Genomic DNA, 17401 nt, shown 5'->3' on the forward strand with positions numbered 1-17401 from the left:
CCTTGGATGATAGATATACCAGTTTTTGAAGCCTCTTGCTTTCTCCTCTCTGCACAGATCCCAAGCTACTGGAAGAGATGAACTCTTTCCCCTTCCACCCACACTCCAAAGCCTCCTAAATACGGGGGGGGGGGTCTCCTATTCTATCCTTCCTCCAGCCTCTGTGGTGTTGGGTTTTTTTGGGTGGGGGTGAAGGGGGATGGTTGTCCGTCACAAATAGTATCACTGCTTGCAGCTACAGCAGCCTAAGTTTTGACTTGATATTCTTGTCAGTTTCCTGGCTGCCTAGAACAACTATGGTGAAACTAGGATGAGTCTTGTTAATTTCACTTGTTTAGAAAGCAATGGGGAGCGAGAGAGGTACCAAATCTCTGCCTATAGTCTCACGGAAACAGCCCTATATGGGTTCACTTTTGGAAGGTTCTCAGCAATAAATGCAAGCTAAAAGCCTTGTGACCTGATTTTCAGAAGCACTGAGCACCTGCAGCTTTCACTGAACTCCGTGGGAGCTGTGGCTGCACAGCACCTGTGCAAATCAGGCGGATGTATGTGTGTGGGGGGGGGTTGTTGTTTTTTTAATGAGTGCTTGTGCTCAGCAGAAATTGATGCTTAGGTCCCCTCTGCCCGCCAGGGTCTGCCACTGTTTTAGGTGTATCTCAGTGCTACAGACCCGATGCTTCAGTGTAATATACCAGCCTCCTTGGTCTTATTTCAGTGCTTTATCCCAGTATGAAAACAATATACTGGGCACCTTTGTTGCCTTCTGTACTCTAAGTTCTATTATGAACCCACTGTACTTACTAAAACTTTTCAGTATTGTGATGTCTGTCTTTCCTGAGGTATCGGTATACTCTATTGGTCTTCTCAAGTTGAGCTCAGTATGCCAGACTCTTCACCCTAATTGGTAGGGTGACCATATTTTCCCAAAGGGAAAACAGGACATACCACAGGCCGGCCTGAGGGCCCCCCCATCCCCACGCTTCCCCGTGCAGGACCAGCCTGAGGCCTTCTTTCCCCGTGTGCTCGGGGCTGGCCCAACACTCCCTGCCACTTGCTCGTGCAGGGCTGGCCCAGGCTAAGGTGCTCTCCTGAGCCCTCCCTCCTACAAGGGGCTGGTGTTGTCAGTCCTCTTCTCCCCCTCCCCCCAGCCCCCGCACATTCCTCTGCACCCCACTAGAGGTCGCACCCCACTTTTTTGGGAAAAGTGATGATCAGTTGGCAAAAGCAAACAGGATAAATGCCAAGTTTTGCCAGAAAAATTGAAACAACCAGGATAGGGCTTAAAAATGGTTTGTCCCAGCCAAAATGGGACGTATGGTCACCCTACTAATTAGGCAGAGGTAGCCAAATTGCAGGTTAGGGAAGGGCAGAATGAGACCCTCTAGCATTCCTCATGCAGTTCTGTCCGAGTGTAACATGTTGGATCTTCATGTGTGGTTTTCAATGCCTATTTCAGCAAGTACCATTTGCCATAAATTTAAGACAATTGTACAAAGATTGGATGTACAAAGTGTTGATACAGGAGTATTCTCCTCCTAAAAAAGTGTAGGAAGTGACAGGGGAATTGTAATGTCAGGGCTACCAAAGACTTGACTGTTAGAAGTGGTCAGAGAGAGGTACGTTTGTCTGTCAGAGCCTTGTTCTCTGATCTTCCCCCATCTATCCCAGTGGTGACTAGTACACTGGTCCTCCAACTCTTTCATTCAGCAGACCACTTTGACTTGTGAACACACCTGCCTTCCAACCATCCCAACCCCACATTCTGTATGCCATGAGGAAAGGCCACTTAGTTAGTTGACTACATGTGGAGTGTACTCTTTTAGAGTTCATGTGAGGGAGACTTTTTGGAGCAGCTTTGGAAACCTCTGTCAATCACTCTGTGGTCAAAGCACCTTACTTGGTTCCTGTGTGGGATGCCCTCAATGGTTAACTCAGGAGACATTGATGCAAGCTTGTTAGAATAAGAACAGCAGCACAAAGGGTTTAAAAATATACCTGAGCCGTGGGTCCAGGTTGAAGGGATAGGTGACCCTTGTTTGTGTCCCTGGAAAGTGCAGTGCTCTGCCAGCTTGAGATCAAACTTAAGAAACGGTATGCGTGCATGAGGAAATATCCTTCTGCATGCTACTAATGTTTGTGACGCACAAAGTAGACTCTGTGGACTGCTCTGCCTCAATCACTCTAGTCTTGCCCTCCCTGGGAGGAATTCCTCTGTAAAATATTGTATTAATACATAAATTAAACCACATTTTAGTAACCTGAAGGCTGACACCAACCAATAAAATTAATTCATAGCTAAGGCTGCTGTTATGTCTGTCATCATCCAACAAATCATCTCTGAGAAACTTGACTGAGGTTTTTTAAAAGGTTAAATTTACAAAATCCATAGATGGAAGGAATGCTGTGGGTAAGTATAAACTAGCTGCATGTGACTTCCCTCTGTCTTGAAAAACGTAATTCAAATTGGCTTGCAAACACTATCCTACATCACAGAAGTGTTGTGAGGATAAATATGCTAACTGTTGAGGGGCACTCGGATATTATGGTAATGGGAGCCATCTAAGTACCTAAAATAGATAGTATAGTCTGCAGACATACATGAATTTGGGCTGTGATCTTGTCAGATCTTGCAAGTAACGGGAGTCAGGCCTGGTTAGTATTTGGGTGTAAGCCATCTATGAAAAACCCATTGTGCTTTAGGTCCACCAGTAGAGGTGCTGTCCCCTCTGAGTCCACGTCCTACCAGGGTGCTAAAACATTGTCCATATTCAAAGTTGCACCAGTTTAGCTGTAGGTATGGTTTTTTAAAACTGATTTAGTTAAACCAGTGCCATCAAGAGTTGATACTCTTAAGTCTCCGGATTTATCTATTTATTAAAGATAATCTAGAATAAAATAGGGTGAGAATGTAAAGCAGATTAACTATTCCTGGTTAACTCCATGTGTGGATACTGTTACTCTGGAGTAAAACTGCCTGATTCCAAATTAGCTTAATCCAATTCAGAGAAACTAATTCGGAATCAGGTACTCCTATTCCAGAATAAGGGTGTCCACACATGGAGTTAATCAGGAATAGATATTTCAGAATAACTCCTTATGTGGACAAGCCTTTAAACTGACTTAAATTTAATTCTGACTTTTGCATCAGTTTATTTAAATTGGTTTTTAAACGGCATAAAATTAAACCTGTATAAAGGGGCAGTTTGTTGCTAGAGATGTGGTCCTTTCAACTCACCCTAAAAGCTCCCTTATGGTGACAGACTGCAAACAGTAGGTGCAAAGTCTGGAGTCTTGGTCCTGGGAGAGACCATGACAGAAGGCATTGGATGAGGCCAACATGGACATGAATCTCTGCAATGGGTAGTTGAGCGGTTCCTAATGGAAACGAAGGGGCATGAGATTAGACTTAGAGTGCTGAGTTGAAGGTTATCTACATTTCAGTCAATACCATGTTGGTTTAGCATTAGGGCTGTCAAGCGATTAAAAAACTTAATCATGCGATTAATCACACTGTTAAACAATAATAGAATACTGTTTGTTTAAATATTTTTTGATGTTTTCTACACTTGCAAATATATTGATTTCAGTTACAACCCAGAATACAACTTGTACAGTGCTCGCTTTATTTTTGATTACAAGTATTTGCACCATAAAAACCAAAGAACTAGTATTTTTCAGTTCGCCTAATAATACAAGTACTGTAGTGCATCTTTGTCATTAAAGTTGAATTTACAAATGTAGAATTATGCACAAAAAACCTGTATTCAAAAATAAAACAATGTAAAATTTTAGAGCCTGAAAGTCCACTCAGCCCTTCTTGTTCAGCCATTCGCTCAGACAAACAAGTTTGTTTACATTTGCAGGAGATAATGCTGCCTGCTTCTTGTTTACAGTGTCACCTGAGTGTGAGAACAGGTTTTCTCATTGCACTGTTGTAGCCGGTGTCGCTAGATATTTATGTGCCAGATGCACTAAAGATTCATATATCCCTTCATGCTTCAACCACCATTCCAGAGGACATGCTTCCATGCTGATGACGGGTTCTGCTCGATAACAATCCAAAGCAGTACAGACCAACGCATGTTCATTTTCATAATTTGAGTCAGACACCACCAGCAGAAGGTTGATTTTCTTTTTTGGTGGTTCGGATTCTGTAGTTTCTGCATTGGAGTGTTGCTCTTTTAAGACTTCTGAAAGCATGTTCCACACCTCGTCCCTCTCAGATCTTGGAAGACACTTCAGATTCTTAAACCTTGGGTTGAGTGCTATAGCTATCTTTAGAGATCTCACATTGGTACTGTCAAAGTTTGACTCAGACTCACAATTTATCAGACCACTCTGTTTTATTAGCAAAGCTGCTCTGCTAATACATGTAGAAGTGAGCCCCCCCGAGTGGGGCTTGTGTCTCTTAATTTATACAGCTTGCTGGAGAACAAGTTACAGAGAAGTTACAGACAAAAGAAGAAAAGATTTTAGTCACCACCCTTCGAGATCCCTGAGACCAGTCACGTATCTTCAATTACCTACCACCCTTAACAATCTCCTTTAACAGCTTCCAGTTAACTTAACTAATTGCCCTTCACACCTTCCATTCTGATGCTTGCTTCTTAGACGTGCTGGCTCTATCTTAATTGCTTCTCCATTCAAAAGCTAACTGTCCCTACGTGTGCTCCCTCAGATACTTTGTAACATGTTTTGGCATGCCCTCTCATATACAATGTATCCAGCATGTCCCCTTATACAATGTTATACTTCCACAATCCTCCCTTTTGGTCAAGGCTGCGCCCATGACCAATGACTTACTGGATTCCATACATCAGTCGTTCTTTTTCATCGAAGGAGGAATAGTATCCCCCAAAGGGCACAGGATGATTTTCACTGGGAGAAGAGGTAGCATTCACATGACATTTGTAGATGGTGCTGTTTTTCTCAGGGAGGCTGTAGGGGGAGCAAGAGCTGCTCCTCCCTAGATTCAGCCCTGTCCCATTACACACCCAGCACCAGTGGCCCTTTCCTTTCCCAGCCCCCAAGTGTCATTTTCCTTCCATGTCCTTTTAAGTGGATAGGGTTCTCCAGCAAGCTCTGAGGAATTCAAAGGGATTGCCATGGTGGGGATACTGGCTTGTGAGTGAGCTGGGATGTGGCTGCAGACCCAGCAATTAGAAATATTCAGGATCTGGGCTATCTGCACCTGTTGTTGGATGAAAGAATTGTCACTGTCACTCTGGATTCCCCAGACCCTCAGGACACAGTAGCTGAGGATTAAGCTTCTCAAAGGACACATGTTGGAAGCAGGACCCTTTCTGGTTCCGACAACCCCTTTCGAGGGAACCGCAGTCACGGTTTTACGTCCACCAGGCAGCAGGCGCTAGGCTCACTACTGCTTCTTGTTTGTTGGGTCCTGCTGTCTGCTTACCCTCTGCTTCTGGCAACCCTTACGAGAGCGCAGATTGTAAGGTATTGCAGGCTGTTCCTCTTTGTCTTCTGGGGTTGAAGCTGGTTCTGCGTGGTCTTGCAGAGGTGCTTGGTCTCCTTGAGGTGGCTCTGGCTTACACTGAGAGGCGTGGATCCATGCAGCGATGCCGGATAATTTCACTGCTGTCTGGGTGGTGAGCAGTACCTGGTATGGACCCTTCCACCGGGGTTCCAAGGCGTGCTTCCGAAGGTGGTGCCGCAGGTAGACCCAATCACCAGGCTCAAGAGTGTGACAGGCAGCAGAGGTGGGTTCCGTCGGCCAAGCTGCTCGCACCTGCGAATGGAAGGAGCTCACAGCTTGCATTAACCCTTTGCAGTACTGGAGGAGTGTGCTGTGAGTTAGGTTTAGGTTTGGGGCTGGGGTAATAGTAGCCATTGTTCGCATAGGGCGTCCCATGATGATTTCAAATGGACTCAGTTTGTGTCTCTGGGATGGGGATGACCCAATTTCCATAAGGGCCAGTGGTAAAGCAGCTGGCCAGTTAAACCCTGTGGAACTACAGATTTTTGCCAGCTTATTTTTAAGCACACCATTTCGCCTTTCAACTGCCCCTGCACTCTGTGGATGGTAAGGGCAGTGCAACAGGTGGGTGACATATAATACCTGGTTTAGATGTTGAACAATTTTTCCAGTAAAATGTGTTCCCCGGTCACTAGACAAAGTGGCAGGAATTCCCTTGGTAGGGATAATGTGGTTTAACAGACATTTTGCAACGGACAATGAATCAGCTTTGCGACAGGGAAAGGCTTCAATCCAACCTGAAAACAGACATATTATAACTAAAATGAATTCATATTTCTGACACTTTGGCATTTGTACAAAATCAAGTTGCCAGTGTAGGAAAGGTGCTTGAGGCAAACCCCGGAACCCTTGTGTTACTTTTACAGATTTGCCTACATTGTGGCTTTGACAAGTAACACAAGCGGCACAGTGGCGGGTTGCAAAGGAGCTGAAATGGGGAGCCCACCACCCCGCCTTACTCATAGCAGAGACCATCCCCTCCTTGCCGACATGCGAAACACCATGTAGCAGGGAGGCTAGAGACGGGTAGAGTGAGAGGGGGGCTACAAAGGTACCGGTGGGCGATCACCAAAGGGAATCAGAATGCAAAGAGCAACCCAAAGCACTCCAGGAGTCTCTCTGTTTCTGGGGCAGAATCCTGGAGCTGAGCGAGATGAGACAGGGATGGTGGCGTTACAGAGACAGAGAGGGGACCAAGAAACGCTTCTGGTGAAGGTTTTATAGTGGCATTATGTTTTGCAGCAGCATCAGCAAGTGAATTACCTTTTGCCACCTCGGTGTCTGCCGCTGAGTGGCCAGTACGCTTAACAATTGCCAAGGCAGACGGTAGTAAAACTGCATACAGGAGGGCGGCAATGTAGGGGCCGTTCTTGATAGGGGTACCAGTAGAGGTAAGAAAACCTCGAGCCTGCCAGACGGTGCCAAAGTCATGCACAACCCCAAAGGCATACCGAGAATCAGTAAAAATAGTGGCAGAGAGCCCTTCGGCTAGAAAGCAGGCACGGGTTAGAGCAATCAGTTCAGCCACCTGGGCAGAGGTCACAGAGGGTGAGGGCGCAGCTTCTATGGTCTCGGAGAGAGAGACCACAGCGTACCCTGCAAGAAGGTGGCCTTGGTCATTTCTATAACAGGACCCATCAGTGAATAATACCAGGTCAGAGTTAGGGAGAGGTACATCTGAAAGGTCGGGGCGTGGGACAGTGATAGCGGAGACAGTTGCAAGGCAGTCATGGGGTTCACCATCACTAGGTAAAGGAAGGAGGGTAGCAGGGTTTAACCGGGAGCAGCGCTTAATAGTGATATGTGAGGCTGAAAGCAGCAAAAGTTCATACCTAGTGAGGCGAGCAGAGGAGAGGTGAGCAGTGTTGCGTTGCAGAAGGAGAGTTTCCACAGAATGGGGAACCATGAGAGTGAGAGGAGAGCGGAGGACAAGGGACTCGGACATCTCAGCACTGCAGCATCTACAACATCAGACTGCAGCAGCTACAGCGCGTAGGCAAGGGGGTAAACCCTGGGCTACAGGGTCCAAGGTTGCAGGGAGGCTACAGAATCACATCAGGAAGACTGAGGGATTTGCAGATAGACACCATCTGGGGAGCAGTAAATAGAACAGCCAAGTTTGCATAGCAAGTCCCGTCCCAGAAGGTTTGCAGGGGTGGAATCAGAGAGGAGGAATGCATGCTCCTCAGAGAGGGGACCGACCTGAACAGACAAAGGTTTTGAGAAGGGAAAAGAGGTAGGGATCCCTGTAATGCCAACAGCAGACACAGATTTTCCAGATCGGGGAACCTCAGGCAAGTCAGTGGTGCGGATTGTAGAAAGATTTCAGAGTAACAGCCGTGTTAGTCTGTATTCGCAAAAAGAAAAGGAGGACTTGTGGCACCTTAGAGACTAACCAATTTATTTGAGCATGAGCTTTCGTGAGCTACAGCTCACTTCATCGGAAGTGAGCTGTAACTCACGAAAGCTCATGCTCAAATAAATTGGTTAGTCTCTAAGGTGCCACAAGTCCTCCTTTTCTTATTGTAGAAAGAGAAGCTCCAGTATCAACAAGGAAAGGGAGAGAGAGATCATTTACAGTCAGGACACATTCTCCAGTAGGGGACAGAGGTAATAAGGGAGCTAAAACTTTGTGAGGTTTCCCAGCATCCCGTCATTGTTGGGGTGAAAAATAGGGTTGGGGATCAGCTGGAGGAACCAGTGGGGGGTTCACTTGATTTCCCATACAATTATTAGGTCATCTTGGACACTCTTTTTTCCAGTGTCCAGGCTGTTTACAGTAGTTACAAACCCCAGTTAATCCAGCCCCCCGCCCCCTTCCGCAACCCCGTCCCTGTCCCCGGTGTGGTCTGCTTAGTCCTGAATAATGCTGTATCTGCAGAGCCATTAACTTTTGGGAGGACTGTTCCTCCTTTCCTTTTAAAGTGCGGTGGCAATACTCTGCTACTGCCAGCAATTTGTCCATGGTTTCAGTCTCCCATCCCACACTTACTCGTTTTAACATGCTGCCTGTGGCAGGGAGAAGACCGTCAACAAATGCATGTGCCAAGGCCCCCTGCCCATTTACATTGGGCTCTTGTATTCCTGAATGTTGTAGGAAAATATCAGTTAGCCGGGACCTATAGTCGCCTGGGCTTTCTCCTTGCCTTGCTTACAGCAACGTATTGCTGTCCAGTTTGTTTTAGGAGACCACACTTTGGGAATGGCTTGATGCAGGCGCTTCCAAAGAGCCATACACCGGTCTCTGTATGCCGAATCTGGGCCAGTACTTTTTATGGTTGAGTGGCGTGCCTCAGCTGGCCAGTCTGCGACAGCCAACCATTTTTCATAACTGGCAGGAGCTAACAATTTACACAGTTGGAGGAGATCTGTCTCAGAGGGTTCATAGGTTTCACAGATTAACAGAAACTCCTCAGCAAATTTGACAGAGTTTTCCTGTGGTTTGGGAAAACTTTTAACTATAGATAAAAGTTCTGTACGAGTCCAGGGCTTATAATCCCATATGGACTCACTTTCTCCCATCTTAAGGACTCGTAAGGGTGCCACAACAGTTTGATCAGAGTCTCTCATTAACCTCCCATCAGGTTCTCTTTTCCAAGAAGAGATGTCAAGAGAATCTTTGCAGTCTGCTTTGGATTTCTTCTTCTTAATATTTTGCAGAGCTGCGAGGCCAATGAGGGTATCTTCTTCACTTTCATTATCTGTAGTCACTGAAGATTTTTCCTTTTCTGATTTCTTATTTGCGCAGGAGTATGGTGGGGGGTCGGGTTTGATCCGGATCATTGCACAGGACTGGGCAAAGGGGAGCGCTCGGACTAGTGGTGGGAGAGACTGCATCCAATTGAATTAGTTTTTTTGATAGAATTTTTAAGAGAGGTGAGAGTTTTGACTCAGTCCATCTACGATTTGCCTCTTCCCACCACTGCATGAAGCAGTCTACTTCTCCTCTCTCCAATTTGGTTTTTGGGAGGACGAGTTTGCTTTTTAAAGCGTCCACTCAATCCTTGTCCCAAGAACCTAACAGTGGCCACTGTAATTTGGGGTTCTCTAGAGCTAATTTGGACCATTTTTCAAGAAACCTACAAGAGTCCAGACCCCTCCTAAAATACATAAAATAAGCTGGACTTCCCTTAGGGAACTGTTCTACCTTAGACTTCTGATTACCCATCCAGGAGGACTTCACACAGCACTCACACAAGAAGGAAATTCGGGCTCAGCAGAGCGGTACCCGGTGCAACACACAGAAAGGAGCCCACAGGCTACTGCCTCAACTGCCCTTGCTTTCACACCAGGAGTTATACCCAAGGCGTGGTGCGGCTGCAGCTGTGCAGATTCCACTTATTCAGACCGTGGGGACGGGGACCCCTTGGTCAGCCAGTCTCCGGACAGAGATGGCTCCCAGATTCTCACACACACACCACGGGGAAGATGGATAGACACAAAGACAAGACAGTCCTCAAACTGGTTAAAGCACAAAAATAATAATTACCTGAGACGTCTGATTCCAGAAGCTGGATCCAAAGACCCCTACCCGAACAGAGTGGGAACCAACAAGTTCAATGGCGTAGACTGCGCTGCTGCTGTGTACCTTTCTGTCTTGTGGAGGATCGCTTGGACTAAGCGTCCAGGCGCCGGCTGCCACGATCGTCCTGCAAGGCAGTCAGGGATCACACAGCCTCAGTGAAGCCGCTTGCCATCTCGGTGGAACCTCCAAATTGTCAAAGTTTGACTCAGACTCACAGTTTATCAGACCACTGTTTTATTAGCAAAGCTGCTCTGCTAATACATGTAGAAGTGAGCCCCCCCGAGTGGGGCTTGTGTCTCTTAATTTATACAGCTTGCTGGAGAACAAGTTACAGAGAAGTTACAGACAAAAGAAGAAAAGATTTTAGTCACCACCCTTCGAGATCCCTGAGACCAGTCACGTATCTTCAATTACCTGCCACCCTTAACAATCTCCTTTAACAGCTTCCAGTTAACTTAACTAATTGCCCTTCACACCTTCCATTCTGATGCCTGCTTCTTAGACGTGCTGGCTCTATCTTAATTGCTTCTCCATTCAAAAGCTAACTGTCCCTACGTGTGCTCCCTCAGATACTTTGTAACATGTTTTGGCATGCCCTCTCATATACAATGTATCCAGCATGTCCCCTTATACAATGTTATACTTCCACATTACCTTCTATGCATTTTGTGAAATCTGTAGTGAAAGTGGTCTTAAAATGACAGGTTTCAGAGTAACAGCCGTGTTAGTCTGTATTCGCAAAAAGAAAAGGAGTACTTATGGCACCTTAGAGACTAACCAATTTATTTGAGCATGAGCTTTCGTGAGCTACAGCATCCGATACAGTTGCATCCGATGAAGTGAGCTGTAGCTCACGAAAGCTTATGCTCAAATAAATTGGTTAGTCTCTAAGGTGCCACAAGTACTCCTTTTCTTTTTGTTCTTAAAATGAACAACATGTGCTGGGTCATCATCACAGACTGCTATAACATGAAATATATGGCAGAATGCAAGTAAAACAGAGCAGGGGACATAGAATTCTCTCCCAAGGAGTTGAGTCACAAATTTAATTAACGCATTATTTTTTTTAATGAGTCATCAGCATGGAAGCATGTCTTCTGGAATGGTGTCTGAAGCATGAAGGGGCATGCAAATGTTTAGCATATCTGGCACGTAAATACCTTGCAGTGCCGACTACAAAAGTGCCATGCAAATGCCTGTACTTACTTTCTGGTGACATTGTAAATAGGAAGCGGGAGGCATTATATCCTGTAAATGGAAACAACTTGTTTTGTCTTAGCAATTGGCTGAACAAGAAGTAGGACTGAGTGGACTTGTAGGTGCTGAAGTTTTACATAGTTTTTTTTTTTGTTACATAACTGCATTCAAAAACAAAACAATTTGTAATTTTCACTTTCACAAAAGGAGATTGCACTGCAGTACTTGTATGAGGTGAATTGAAAATTACTATTTCTCTTCATTTTTACAGAGCAAATATTTGTAATAAAAAATAATATACTTGATTTCACTTAAATACAGAATACAATATATATGAAAATGTAGAAAAACATCCAAAATATTTAATAAATTTCAGTTGGTATTCTATTGTTTAACAGTGCGATTTTAAAACTGCGATTAATCACAATTTTTTTTAATTAATTGCGTGAGTTAACTGTGATTAATCAACAGCCCTATTTAGCATAATTCAGTTTTCCATAGGGGAGCCAGTGGCTGCTGAACCTGACACAGTGTGGGTAAGAAAAGGTCTAAAACAAAGGAGCTATAGATTCTGGTGCTGTCCATGTGTATTGATGCTGCTTGTTCACTTCCAGATGAAACTTTGACTTTCCTGAAGGGTGTTCCTGTGGATTTTGCGAATGAACATCCCTGATACCCTCAGCCTTCCTGAGATGGCAAGTCCGGCAGTCAGCCCAGACTCTTCCTCCCATGAGGCTCTTTCTTCTGTCAACTCTGCGCCAGCATGCTCCCCCACCTCAGATTCAGAGAACCTAAGCCCAGATGAGCTGGAGCTGTTGGCAAAGCTGGAGGAACAGAACAGGTGAGGGAAGCTTAAAGTTCTAGTGTATCCTTGTTGCTGAGGAGGCCAAGGCCGATGGGAGGTAATTTATAATCCAAGGAGTCTCTATATGTTGTAGTGTGCAATGTGTCATCACCTGTGTCTGAACCATAGTGTGAAACCACCAAAGAACAGTACTGCTTAAGTGCTCCAGCGATGTGTGTCAGCCCTGACCTGGAGGGATTGCCTCTTCAGGTGAAAGGACAGCTTGGCCTGTAAGGTCCATACAGTCCTTTGCCTCACTCCTGACTATCAGCAAGACCTCAATTGTGATTGACAGTCTTGTGCTAGTGGCAAGTGTATGCAAGCTTCCTTCTCCCCACCAACAGCTCACTTCAGAGATCCCCCTGCAGCCAGAAGATGAATGGTAGTGACCAAGGGTTTTTAACTAAACTAGGTCACTTTTGCTTCAGTGGTCTAGAGGTGAAAGGCGCCATATATTTCAGCCAATCACTTGAGTTACTCTGTCCAGCTGATCTCATTCTTTCTGATGTTTCATCTATCTTGAGGTACCTGCCACTTGCTCCACAGTAGGTGTAGTTCCAGTTGGGTAGCTGTTTACAGAAAACATCCACCTAGCACAGTGCATAGTGTCCACAGTAACAGACCAATTATCTGGTCTGCAAAACTGGGGGCTGGACATCTTTTCCCACTCTGCCTCTTAATCTGTAGCCTGAGGCAAGTCATTTCACCATTCTGTGCCTTGTTTCCTCCATCTTTAAAATGGAGGATAATACTTACCTTCCCCAAAGAGGGGTTGTGAGGCTTAATTAGTCTGGGCCAAATTCTGCCCTTGGAGACATGCACCTGAGTCCCCTTAACATTGGCAGATGTTACCTCTGAGCATCCAAGGAGAAAAACTGGCCTGTAGCATTTGTCTTGGGCTGCCATTGCCTTTATCCTTCCAGAGATCTTTTGTCCCATCTCCTGATGAATTTAGTATCTGCCTCATCTGCAGTTTCTGATGGGGAAAAATGATTCCCTTGTTGGTTTTGTGTTGTTTTTAGAATACAAGTGAACGTGTTCTCTTTAACATCTGACCCAAACACGAGAGGTCTGGACACTGGAAATGTAAAGAGCCTTGTGCAGCTCAAGTTTGCAAAATAAAGGGGTAAGGGAAGGCACCAACTTCCCTGTGAGATGTGGGTGTTTCCACAGCTTGTTCTTTTTTAGAATGGGGCAATTTTAGTGTTTATATTCATGGTAATTTAGCTCATGGCAGCTGGAACTTCTTTTGTCATCTGTCCATACAAACAGTTGTTGATGATTCTCTGGGAAACAAAGCAAATAGCTGCATTTTAACAAAGTACAAGAATGTTGCTGACACCTTGTGATCTCTAGCCTGTTGGAGATAGGGATGGAAATATTGTTTAAAAAAGTTAACCGTGTAAACAATTAAAATTGTATCTAGGGCTGTCAAGCAATTACAAAAATTAATTGTGATTAATCATGCGATTAAACAACAATAGAATACTGTTTATTTTAAATATATTTGGATTACATATTTTTGGATTTACATTATTTTCAAATATATTAATTTCAATTACAACACAGAATACAAAGTACAGTGCTCACTTTATATTTTTTATTACAAATATTTGCAGTGTAAAACAACAAAAAAATTTATTTTTCAGTTCACCTCATACAGGTATTGTAGTGCAATCTCTTTATCATGAAAGTTGAACTTAAAAATGTAGAATTATGTTTTTTAAAAAAAAAAACCAACCCTGCATTCATAAATAAAACATTGTAAAACTTTAGATCCTACAAGTCCACTCAGTCCTACTTCTTGGTCAGCCAATCATTCAGACTAACAAGGTTGGTTACAATTTGCAGGAGATAATGCTGCCTGCTTCTTGTTTACAATGTCACCTGAAAGTGAGAACAGGCATTCGCATGGCACTGTTGTAGCTGGCGTTGCAAGATATTTAAGTGCCAGATGCGCTAAAGATTCATATGTCCCTTTATGCTTCAACCACCATTCCAGAGGACATGCTTCCATGCTTATGATGGGTTCTGCTTGATAATGATCCAAAGCAGTGTGGACTGACGCATGTTCATTTTTATAATCTGAGTCAGACACTACCAGCAGAAGGTTGATTTTCTTTTTTGGTGGTTCGGATTCTGTAGTTTCTGCATTGGAGTGTTGCTCTTTTAAGACTTCTGAAAGCATGCTCCTCACCTCGTCCCTCTGATTTTGGACGGCACTTCAGATTCTTAAACCTTGGGTCGAGTGCTATAGCTATTTTTAGAAATCTCACATCGGTACCTTCTTTGCGTTTTGTCAAATCTGCTGGGAAAGTGTTCTTAAAACAAACATATGCTGGGTCATCATCCGAGAATGCTATAAGATTAAATATATGCAGAATGCGGGTAAAACAGAGCAGGAGACCTACAATTCTCCCCCCAAGGAGTCCAGTCACAAATTTAAATGACGCACTTTTATTTTATATTTTTAACAAGCATCAGCATTGAAGCATGTCCTCTGGAATGGTGGCTGAAGAATGGAAGGGGCATGCGAATGTTTAGCATATCTGGCATGTAAATACTTTGCAACGTCGGCTACAAAAGTGCCATGCAAATACCTGTTCTCACTTTCAGGTGACACTGTAATAAGAAGCAGGCAGCAGTATCTCCCGTCAATGTAAACAAACTTGTTTGTCTTAGCGATTGGCAGAATAAGAAGTAGGACTGAGTGGACTTCATAGGCTCTAAAGTTTTACACTGTTTTGTTTTTGAGTGCAGTTATGTAACCAAAAAAATCTGCATTTGTAAGTTACACTTTCATGACAGAGATTGCACTTCAGTACTTGTATGAGGTGAATTGAAAAATACCGTTTATTTTGTTTTGCAGTTTTACAGTTCATATATTTGTAATAAAAAATAATATAAAGTGCGCACTGTGTTGTTTGTATTTGAAATCCATTTTGAAAATGTGGAAAAAATCCAAAAATATTTAATAAATTTTCAGTTGGTATTGTTATTATTTTTTTTGAGTTAATCGTGTGAGTTAACTGCGATTAATTGACACCCCTAATTATATCGTTTAACCGGTTAACTGCTGGGGCTGGGGCTGCTCTGGCTGGCCCTGGGCTGAGGTTGCTCTGGCCAGCACAGCTGGGGTTAATGGCTAGGGCAGTTAATTGGTAAGACTAGTGCTTACCAGTTAACTGTTTACTATTTTACATCCCTAGTTGGAGACAGAAGGAGTTTGGGAACTCCTGATCCTAACTTGTTACTAAGATGACCCACTAAATGCATCTTGTCTTTTTTTCTGTGACCCGCACAGGATCCAAATTCGGGGGTGGGAGGGCAAAATCATAGGCCAGCATTCTTCTACTCCTCTGCCAGCTTCTCCTCCTCCTTGCCCCACTGAGTGGACACTGACCACCTTCAGCAACACTCTCCATCCTGGCACTGCAACCCTAATCCCAGTCAGATGCAGAGGGGAGGCCCCAAAGGCAGGGTTGGGTCAGAGTGGAAGGCCGCCCACACTCACCCCGCGGCCAGGCCAAACCTGAGTGGCACTGCAACCCCATGCACTAGCTCACAACTCCCGGAGCAGGGAGCCAGGCGCACCCCCATGGGACAGGAGCTGCTGTGGGGTGAGCACAAGGTGGGCTCATTCTCCTCCACAACCCCCTGGGACCTCCTCTCTGAACTGGCGACAATCTTCTCATGACCCATTGGAGGGTTGTGATCCACCATGTGAAGAAAAACCGAGAGAGAGGATCTGTTGAAGAGGACTTTATTAAAGTTATTTCATTAAAGTATCTGAAAAGGACCATTTGAAATAGCATCATGTGCTGCATCTTACCCTGGTAAAAGATGGTCCGGATAATTCTTGCTTTTTAAAAAAAAAAAAAAAAAAAAAATCCCGTCTCCTGTGCTTAAGTGCAGTTTTCAAAGTTTAAAACAAATTATTTTTAAACTTTGATCTCCACTGTTAAACTTGTAGTGGAGATGAGTTAATCAAGTAATTATCTTCTACTCTGCCTTGGCAAGAAGCATATCCTGCTAACAGGAGACTCTGACCAAGGGCCCAGCACCACACCCCACGAGAGCAAATGTGAATCCCAATATGTGCACTCAGTATCAACACAACGCAATGGCCACATTGCGAACCTGAGTTCGATCCCCAGGCCTCTTCTCATTCTCCAGGTAAGGTTTTTTTTTTTTTTTCTGAGTGTAAAATGAATGGTTTCTTTAGTGATGTCTGTTCTGGAAAAACCATTCTGAGGGCACCAGAGTTGATTTGAGGAAGTTCTATGACCGGTGTTCTACAGGAGGTCAGACTAGATGATCACAATGGTCCCTTTTGGCCTTGGAATCTGTGTCTGTTGGCTTTGCATAGTTCCAGCCATGACTCTATAAATGCCATTTTCCTTCCTCCCATCATGAGTGGGAAGCTAAGCTTCCCCCTGTAGCAGGAGGGGACTCTAGCAAACCGTTCAATCTATGATTCTCTGTCCATCTGCCTTTAAAGAATCCAGGCCACAAAAGCAAATGCTTCTCCTAGATCTCTGATTGTGCTATGGCAAGGATGCTGCTAGAGGAGGTTCCTATCAACAGGTTGACGTCTCGGGGATGCAGTTTGTGGTGGGGAGGGGGAGGAATTACACAGTGTGAGGAAGAGGGTGGGGGACACTGACCTTGTCAGGTACTGATCATCCTGTTTCCTCATACTTTCCTCTCCCTGTTCCTCAGCAGCCAATCAATCAGTCTCTAATTTGATGACACTGAATCAAAAAATGGCAGCCAACCTTGCCAGCTGAACTTGAAAGCAGAAAGATGCAGCTGTTGGTAGGATGAACTAATATTCAGAAAGGCACCAGATTCAGTACCCTTTCCCATCTTTTAGAATGTCCCCTGAAACTATACTGTATCCCCTGTGCACTGAAACTGCCTCCATTCTGCTTCTCTCTGTGTCCCACTCAGCTCTATAATGTGCCACGTTCTTTTAATCAAGAAGGTGACTTTTCTTAAAGTGACTCTGAGAATTTCTGGAAAGGGAGACTCCTTTTCTGTTCAGCTTCATTACTGAGTTTAATAGTATATTAAGAGTAACTATTAGTCTCAAATCAGGAAGTCACTCTGCACGGCCCTAGCTTGTGCTGCAGATAACAAAAGCCACTTTCATTGCCCATTTCTGCCCCAGTAGGCATCTGACTCTGTAGCTCAGTTGTAGATTTCCTTCCCTCTCTGATTGCTCCGAGGGGGTGCACCTGGGTGTCCCTGAGCACATCCGATTTCTTAGTTGCTGAATGTTTAAAAGGAAACACAACCAGCTCTAAGCTCTATTGTCTGAGTGACTGGAGGAAAA

The 17401-nt window shown here is 44.5% G+C and overlaps 1 protein-coding gene across 5 annotated transcripts in view; it reads left to right on the plus strand.

Annotated features, from left to right (window-relative positions):
- The window catches only part of EVI5L (ecotropic viral integration site 5 like), an 87478-nt gene that overhangs the window by 9024 nt on the left and 61053 nt on the right, over positions 1-17401 (plus strand). For all 5 annotated transcript variants that reach the window (XM_074935294.1, XM_074935293.1, XM_074935290.1 and 2 more), the window contains one exon: positions 11834-12060. In XM_074935294.1, the coding sequence (XP_074791395.1) occupies positions 11879-12060 (182 nt within the window). In that variant the 5' untranslated portion in view covers positions 11834-11878. The remainder of the gene's footprint in view (positions 1-11833; positions 12061-17401) is intronic.

Source organism: Natator depressus, chromosome 20 (genome assembly GCF_965152275.1).
Source record: "Natator depressus isolate rNatDep1 chromosome 20, rNatDep2.hap1, whole genome shotgun sequence".
Classification (NCBI taxonomy): Eukaryota; Metazoa; Chordata; order Testudines; family Cheloniidae; genus Natator; species Natator depressus.